We start from the raw sequence: 9,084 nt of genomic DNA, 5'->3' as shown, positions 1-9,084 counted from the left end.
GGGAGTTTTTCCTCTCCACTGTCACTACATGCATGCTTGGTGTGAGGAATAGCAGAAGAGTCAGTGAGTCGATGCAATCAGCTGGTTTTCCTTAGATAGAAAACTTGACCATTCTGACTGGGTGGCCTGGTTGGGTGGTTTCTGTGAAGTGCCCTGGGGTGGCACATGTTGTTAATTTGCACTGTATGAATAAACTGAAATTAATTGAATAAAACATTTGTTATTGCAGCTCTTCTCCATGTCTCTCCAGGTTGAAATAGCATTTTTTTGCCAATGGCCAAATACTTTATTGAACTCAAAACCATAGCATGTCTTATGCTGATTGAAGTGACCCATTACCATATACATGTGTATAGTTGCGTTTATATTCTCAACATATATAAATACTCTGTATGTTTTTTTGTGAAATTCTGTTTCTGGGGGAGTGCAGGGATGGGGTCATTACTGTACATGCTTGTTTGTTTTACTGTTAAAAAATAATACAAAAACTTGAATACAGAAAAATGAAACAATGAAAATGTCCTCAAGGAACTGCATTATAGTTGTATGTTGTTAAAGTATTACGACTGATGTGAATTTGTCCTAGTGTCAGTTAAGTTAAGGGACAAATTGACATGCAGTTCTAAATAATATTTTGTTGAGCCTCATCATCTGGTGCAAGGCTTTCTAAGAGTCCATTACAGTAGGTTAACCATCTATAAAAAGCAACATTTATAAAATTCTGATTAGTATGATCATTGTTGTACCAGTTCATTGTTAGAAAGAACAAGCTTAAGGTCAGTTCACACAGATGAAAATGAACTAGCTCACATTCATAGTTCACTTTTTCATAAGCTAATCAAAACCTATAAATGAACTAGTTCAAGTTCATTTGGTTAACTAAGCCACAATCCTACACAATATAACCTCTTATTTCATCCTTTAAATGTGTGATCATAATATATAGAAATAAATTGAATATACTTATTACAGTCAAGGTATACTGTATGTGCAGTGAAGCCTTTATTTTTCAAAATTACACAGTATTTCAGAAACATTCAAGTAAATTCAGGTTCTGCTGAAAAGATCTGTATCAAAAAGGATTTCTTACGTTCCTCATTCAGTTGCACATATTTCCCAAGATAGCTTGGATGCTATAACTTCATGTGTCGCTTTAAATTTGAAGTGGACGTGGCTGCAAACGGACTTTTAGTTAAGTCCCAGTGGGCACAGTTTGCACAAGAACGTATGTTATTTCTGGCCGAGTCTTTCTTTGTTTGTTCATAAAACTCTGACAAATAATCTGCCAAACTGGCATCGGAAGAAACCACAGAAGATGAGTCTGAATCATGCACAATAAGATCAGCAGTAGACATGCTGTTCTGTCATGCTGTTTGCCATAATAGGTGCCATACAACCTCATGTAATCCAATGAAAAGTGTTATCAATTGAACAGGAACATGAGCTGTGTGTTTCGCTCATCATTCTCAGAGTGAACATTCTCCTGATTCACGTTTATTACTTCAAAACTGATCAATGCAGTTCATCGTTCACTGATATATGAACGTATTCAGTGAAGGCCGTTCTCTGAACGCCTTATGCGCAACACTGGGTACTGTATGTTAACAAAGAATAGACCAATCTGTTGTCAAACTGAGTATATATTTGAATTATAAATATCTGATTATCTGAGCCATAAATTTAGCATCTGCTGAAATATGGACTTTATTTCTTTGTTTTAGTTTCATATCACCTTAATTCCTACGTCTTCAAACTTTATCTTTGCAGCATTTCCGGGAGCATCTTGATAAGCTGTTTGCTCAAGGCATTGGTATGTTGGACATAGCTCTTACGGAGGCGTTCAATCTTCTCAGTGATGTAAGTGACTCACAGATTCATAATTATTATTAGACCCACGCACACAGACACACTCACCTGAACCATGGTTTTATGATGAAATTTAATTAGGGCTGTAATTAATAGCCCAGTTAATAAACTCAGTCAAAAAAACAAAAACAAAATTGAGTAAACAAGGTACTTGATGACTCAGGTTGTTGCCATTAGGAACCAGCAATTAATCAAATTTACATGCAAGAAATGTGACACACATAACGAACTCTACTTTTTAAAATAAAAATATAGTCCATGTTTATATCCTACAATATCAAAAGCGATTGCATGTGTGTTCCCAATTATTTTACACTTTTAAAAAAACTCTTAGATTTCTTTATTGCTTTAGCAGTATCCACATTTTTGTGTTGGGCTTGTTTTCATTTTGAAAGCCAAAATTATACTTTCTAGTAGAAAGTAAGTTAATGAAAGGCCAATCAGTTATTCAAATGTGCAGATTTAAACAAGTTATAGACAGAGCTATGAACAAAATAATTCCTTTAAAATATTTCTGAAGTCATTGTAGTCAGTCTGTTGTAGTTTCATATCAATCACTCTCAACCATTAAAATAAAATTATAATATCAGGCCTTAAAAGTCCTAATTCCTGCTTTTGTTATGGCGAGGCAAATCTTCTCGCCATAAATCTCTAAATTCTTACTTCTTTAGTCAAACTTTGAAGCAAGCTGGAATCCAGCTGTTCATGGAGGTGCAACAGGCTCAGTACAGCGTAGAGCGACTGAGCAGTTGAGAGCATTCTAAAGATAATTGTCTTTGAAAAACAGGCATAAATTGCTTTAAAACCAGGAAGGGTGTAGCAGTAGCTTCTTTAACATCTGGACTAAACACAAAGTAATAATCTAATGCCAGGTTTAACAAGGTTAAGAATTACTTTGTCATATCACAAATAAAAATGTTACATAGAAATCACTGCAAACTGGAAACCAGTGTTGTATGTGTTATCATTTTTACATTAAGGCTTATTTTTCAAAGCTCTCAGTGTAGCAGAAGAAAATGGTTCAGCATGAAAAGGTTGGGCAAACGTTCCCTACAGTGATGTAGAAGACTTTTTGCCTGTTATCATAAAGACTTGATAGAACTCAATGCAGGCAAGTGGTGTTATCAGTTTGAAATAACTTTTTTGCATTGGGCCTAAAAGGTTTGGCAAGCTTTTTTCTCAAAACTATTTTTTTTATTTGATCCTAAATATTTAAATGTTTAAGTAACAATTAAGTGTTTAAAAATGAAAGGAAGTAGTTTTTGACTGCATTGTTTATGTTAAAAACAAGTCTTTGACTTTAATTTGAATTCCGGTTGTGCCACGAATGGCTTCCATCATAAAAAGTTTGCAAACTCTGTAAACAAGTGGTGATGAATATCTGTGGCAACCCATGAGTAAGAGTGCAGCTGAAAGGACACCACCACGAGTGCATGTAGTTTTTTCTTTCTTTCTTTATTTTTATTTTTTTTGAAGGTGCAAGAACTCTGTCTTTTTCTCTTTTTTCAGTTTAACAAGACCGGGAGGGGCAGTGAGTGTAGCAAGGCCATTATGCTGGTGACAGATGGAGCAGTCGATACATATGATGCTATCTTTGAGAAGTATAACTGGCCAGAGAGAAAGGTAATGTAACTCCATATTTTCTTCTTTAAAAAAACATATGCAGCCTGAAAAACCAGGCTTAGTTTCATTTGTCATGTAGGAGTATTTGTTTACTATTTATTACATTTCGTTTATAATTTTTTTTTTTCATTTTGGTGGCAATGAAAATCTTTTTACCTAAAATATCTTAAGCCTTAAGATTTTCTTTTTAGGTTTCAGGACTTCTTGGTTTTCCTTTTATTGAAGAAAAGCCTGTTTTGGGTTATGTGCCAAAATGCTCAGTATCTACGAACTTTAGGATTTTGTTCAAATATGTTACCCAAGATTCTGCCTTTAATAGCGTTTGTTTTTCAAAATGCTTTTTTCCAAATAGAGACAGTTTCTTAGCCTTATACCAAGCATAAACATCCCAAAGAGAAATGGATACATTTTTTTTTTTTTTACATTAAATCAACATGTGTCCCTCATTAAACATTACTTAGCATTTTTTTAGAATAGGCCACTAACATAACCTCACATTTCCATATGAATTTAACAGGTAGCTTTTATATAACTAATGAAAAAAAAAGATCTAAAATAATTGAAACATTAAATCACATAAACATGAAGTAAACAATAAAGTGTTTAATCTTTTAGAAATCTATTATAAAATACATTTCTTTTTGTGAGCCACTGAACGTTTATTGTTTCTATGTTTTTTAAAGCTTAAAAAAATCTTGTTATAAATGTGTTGAGATTTTTGAATGTTACTTTTAGGGGTGTGACGACCCAACTTTTTAATTTACCTTACCATACGGTATTGCATAGTTGAGAATTCACCGATACTGATAATGACCAGATATATTATCCCAATCAAATTTGCTTTGATTAATTATTTTGTGCTGTAGAAAGTTTGAAAAAAATGTATCAAGTGATATTATTAAAGTCGAGAACAATAGTCAGCAAAAATAGGTATGAGAACAACTGACCCATGTAATATCGACTAATGAGTGAAAGGTACTTTAAACAGAAGCAGAATTGTTTCTATCAGGATCACAGTATTGAAGATTTAAATGCAGGCCCATATATTCTGATATTATTTTTTAGCGAATATCAAACTGACAGCCAATATTGATATCAGATCTGGACACCCCTACGTACTCTAGCTGGAAAATATCTGTGGGATAAGAAATAAGGAACAAATAAATTTGGACTGTGATGACAAAAAGAGTAGTTAAAACAAAAATGGTTTTGAGATTATGGAAACATTTATTACTGTCTGATCTTGAAATAGTCTAAACATTTTCTAATCCAGGTCCGATAGAATTATCAAAACTATTTTCATTTGCCAAACATGAAAATGTTACTATTTTATTACTGCAGATTATTATATACGCTGTGGTTTAAAGGCCTCTGAACAATTGAGGAAACCCAAATGAGAATGTTATGGCTTTATAAGCTCCAGATGGATGAATTCCCTGCATTGAGTCCAACAACAGAACACCTGTGGATATAATTCAAGGCAATGTCTAAAACACATTGCTTATTGTGCAACATGCCTGGAAAGTAAAATAAATCAAATTAAAATATGATAAAAATCATTGTAGTCTTTAACTAACTGTTGTCCATCCCAAATGAACCAAATTGTTTTTTAAGCTATAAAATTAAACATTCTTAATAAATATTGTGTTGTACTTCCACTTGACATCTCGTTTAAATTTTGTTTCCGTATGATTTCTGTTTCAATTGATTTATTAGAATATTCAGCCTTTTTTCTTTTATTTTGAGTAAACTAAAACAGTACAATACTATATTAATGTTAAAATTACCACAATAAGATTAATGTATGATGTATTGTCTCATTGGTGTAAAATCAGTTTTTAAAATGATGCAGTTGAGAAACTTTCTGAGCTATAAACAAGCCCCAAGGAAGATGTTCCCTCTGGCCCCAGCCAAATCCCAACAAACATATGCATAATGAGTGTTCTTAAATGGTAGAGCAATCATAGTTATTAATAGTGGTCAAAAGGTTACTAGATATATACATATATAAATGCCTCTGTGTGTATTTTATTATAAATGATATTGATATAATCAATATATGGGCTAGTATGAATGGTACGCTTGCACTGGTTTGAGTTAAAACTTCCTTCTGCACCAGCACCTCCCACTTCTTCAGGCCTAAAAGCTCAACAGCAGTGAGTGGTGGGGGGGGGACGCAAGGCTGCTAGATAGTTCCATTTAGAAAACCCCCGCTGATAATAGAAGTCTTCAGTCTCTGTCACTCTCTCCAGTGTGTCTTGCTCACCCGCGCTCTTCCTCCACCACTGCTTCATAATGGCTTTTCTCCCTGCCGGCTTTACTGACTCGCCACTGTACAGCATCACAATATAGCTTGGCTTTGGAAAGATTAATGCAAATATCATAAAAGTCTTTAACCAAATTAGAAATTTATTCATGAGTTATTTATTGCTGTGATAAACATTCTTGTGCTAGTCAAGAGCACGAAAAGGATACTTGTTACCTCTTGTTTTTAAAATGAAATTTGACAATTTTTCGACATCTTAATTTATTAGATTTGTTTTAAGGGGAAAAAAGAATGCTATACAAAACTGTAAAGTAAATTAATCATTCTTTTCTAACAGCGTTACTGATAGAAGATATCATATTTTTTATCCTAACTTCTTCCCACTTTCTTTTAATAATTTTCTCTTACAATAACAAAAGGAGCTTTTGTGAGACCAGTTTACTGGGCTAACGGGTCCAAGTGGAAAACTGAGTCAGACTTGTTTTAAACCACATGTGAAAATGGTACAACAATAGTGTCCTAAAGTAAAAGTACAGATATTTAGTAAAATTACTGTTGTAAAATGTAAATGAAATAAAAGTAAATAGTATCTTTTAGCAACTTTACTTTATCCAAAAGAGGAGATATTGGTTTGAGTCACTGTTGCCACCCTCTGGTTTAAGAGGGAGCTGCTTGTTCCGCCAAATAGTCCTATCTCAAAATGTCAACAAATCCTTTATACAATTCCTTTATCAAGGATTATGGTCTGGGTCATCACTGAAATGTAATGAATTGTTCTTTGACATTAGGTACACCTCTGCTGAAACATTTAGTTAAAATTCGTACTTAACTTTTCAAGTAATGCTAACAAATAAACAAAGAGAATATTAAATAAATTATATATATATATATATATATATATATATATATATATATATATATATATATAGCTGCTCCCTACATAGTGCTGTCACCTGGGAGCATGAGCAGAGCTAAAGACTCAACCAGCCAGTGGTTATATGTCTTAGGAAAAAACACAATAAAGGGTATTTTAAGTGATCATGTTCGAGCAATTTGTAGGCTCTCAATACAATATCATGTGGTGTGGCCCACTTGGAAATAAACAAACAATATTCGTTAGATTTACTTTCCTTTTATTTTCAAAATAATGTCTCAATATTAATGTTTTTATTAATAGGTGAAATAAATAACAGAAGAAATTTTAGTCTTGAAAACCATACCCTTTCCCTAAACCAAGGGTAACCAATTACAAATCAGTAGGGTCCGAATACAGACAAAAGTCTGGAGACATTTTTAATTATAATCTGTTACTTTGAATAGAATTTAACACTGAACTAAAAAACATGTTTCCATGCATCCATGTTATACATTGAATTTTTTAACTAAAACAATATGAAAAAAAAATAGAATATTTTTCTATTTTAAAATCTAAAGTGTTTTTGGAGTAGAGAACAGCAATCGTTCAGTTTGGTATATAGACAATTTCCTGACTCACATATTTTATAAAACACCTGAACTGACTGTTTGTTTTTTTTATTCTTTTTGTGGCTTAATGAGAGAAGTGGGCTTTAGGCTGACCTGCAAGGCTTTTAAACCTGGGTTTGAATGGCGACAAAGCCATTCTAAAGCACATATCATGGAGCTCATTCGTGAGCCTGGATAAATGTTTATTTTTGATTATGTTCATAGTGGAGAATCTTGCTTCAGGTTGAGCCAAACATAACTCAAAATGTACAGGGTCATCTTCAAGCACACCATTTCACATTTCGTTAACCAGTTCACCGCTCTTCTTCCAGCATTCTATAGTTTCTCTGCTCCCTTTTACTCACCGTCTTCTCCTACTTTCCCATCACCCAGCTTGCCACAGGTTTACCTGCTGTGTCTAAAACTAGCTCACCACAGCGAACCTGACTGACAGCTCATTGGCTAATTTGTATCACGTGTAGCCTGGTGCTGGCCCTCTGCAAAGCTTTACCATATTAACAGGAGAAGCGGTGCAAGTGAAGTTAGACACTTAGACACAGACAACATGCAGTAATTTATAAATGTCTTAAATCAGGTTGGGTCTGGATTAGCCAGCATGTGGGTCCGGATCCGGATCGTGTTCTGCTAATCTGTGACCTCTGCCCTAAACCAATTATGGTTTCAACCTCTAAACATTTGTATCCATAGGGACCAGAATTTGGTCCGGACAGGAACAGTCAGTTTCCAAAATGTGCTATGATTTATGGAATATGGTCCCCACAATGTCAGAAAAAAATGTAGCCACCAGTCCCCCCTTTGTTAGGTAAACAAAAATATTCTGAGCAATGAAAACGTTTGGCAATAAATCTATGGCAGCTGTGCCCCCAGAGGCTTGCATCTGCTCCAGTTTGGCAAAAACACACTCATGCACTTGCTATAATGCATACATACACCTGCCAGCTACACCTTCTGCTACAGTAGAGCTGTCTGTCCAGTTTGGAAAACCTTGGCTTTGTGGCTTCTCCTTACTTTGTTGATAGATTTCGAGTTTCGAATCAAATTTTTGCTTGTCAGAACTTGCATCTGTTTAGAACTGCTTTCTAGATTTGTTACATTTGACAAATACATTTAGATGAAAAGGTTAAAGTATAAATGTGAGTCTCAAACCTTCAGTTCCTTGTGTGGCTCTGGCTGGATTAAGAATTTCCACATTGACCTTAGAGAGTTATCCATTTTTCAGCTCTTTGCTGCTCTTTATCATATTGTGATCATAATGAATGACTGTAGCAATTTGCTCTCTTTCTCTAGGTCCGAATATTTCCCTACCTCATTGGTCGGGAGTCTGCCTTTGCAGATAACTTAAAATGGATGGCGTGTGCTAACAAAGGTGGGATCTTACCTTTTTCTCCTCATGGCCAATTCTTGCATGTTTCTAAAAGAGAACTATTTCTCTTTTATCAATATTATCAAAAAGTTTGTCAGTGGCCATTAGCATTAGCACTAACACATGACAGTAAGTAGTTGGTTGCAGTTGCCCTAACATGTCATGTTATTACATCTTTACCCCAGGCTGAAAGAATGACCAAAATACAAATGCGTAAGAGGTTTTAAATGTTGTCACTTTTCCCTAGGTTCTATATTTAGCTATGAGGTGCATGGCAGACAGAGACTGTCTGGCTCCATTCCCTCAGGTGCTCTAGATAATATAATCGAGTCACACAGAAGTTGTATGTGTGTATTCATCTGTAGGTCTGCACTAATGACCACGGAGCCAAAGCATTGTGCAGAAGTGGTATCAGAGCGGCCATCCATCTAGTTTCAGGGTATTGGTCTTAGTGAAGAAACAACTGTACTTGAATGTGTGT

At 34.6% G+C, this 9,084-nt stretch overlaps 1 protein-coding gene across 2 annotated transcripts in view; it reads left to right on the top strand.

Moving 5' to 3' along the window:
• The window catches only part of LOC107087050 (voltage-dependent calcium channel subunit alpha-2/delta-3-like), a 155,655-nt gene that overhangs the window by 83,215 nt on the left and 63,356 nt on the right, over positions 1-9,084 (top strand). For both annotated transcript variants that reach the window (XM_015378394.1, XM_015378393.1), the window contains exons 9-11: positions 1,768-1,857; positions 3,376-3,489; positions 8,528-8,606. In XM_015378394.1, coding sequence (XP_015233880.1) covers positions 1,768-1,857; positions 3,376-3,489; positions 8,528-8,606 — 283 coding nt within the window. The remainder of the gene's footprint in view (positions 1-1,767; positions 1,858-3,375; positions 3,490-8,527; positions 8,607-9,084) is intronic.

Source organism: Cyprinodon variegatus, unplaced genomic scaffold, assembly GCF_000732505.1.
Source record: "Cyprinodon variegatus isolate N-32 unplaced genomic scaffold, C_variegatus-1.0 Scaffold171, whole genome shotgun sequence".
Taxonomy (NCBI): domain Eukaryota; kingdom Metazoa; phylum Chordata; class Actinopteri; order Cyprinodontiformes; family Cyprinodontidae; genus Cyprinodon; species Cyprinodon variegatus.
The sequence above is the reverse complement of the archived record's forward strand: the minus strand, read 5'-3'. Positions and strand labels throughout refer to the sequence as shown.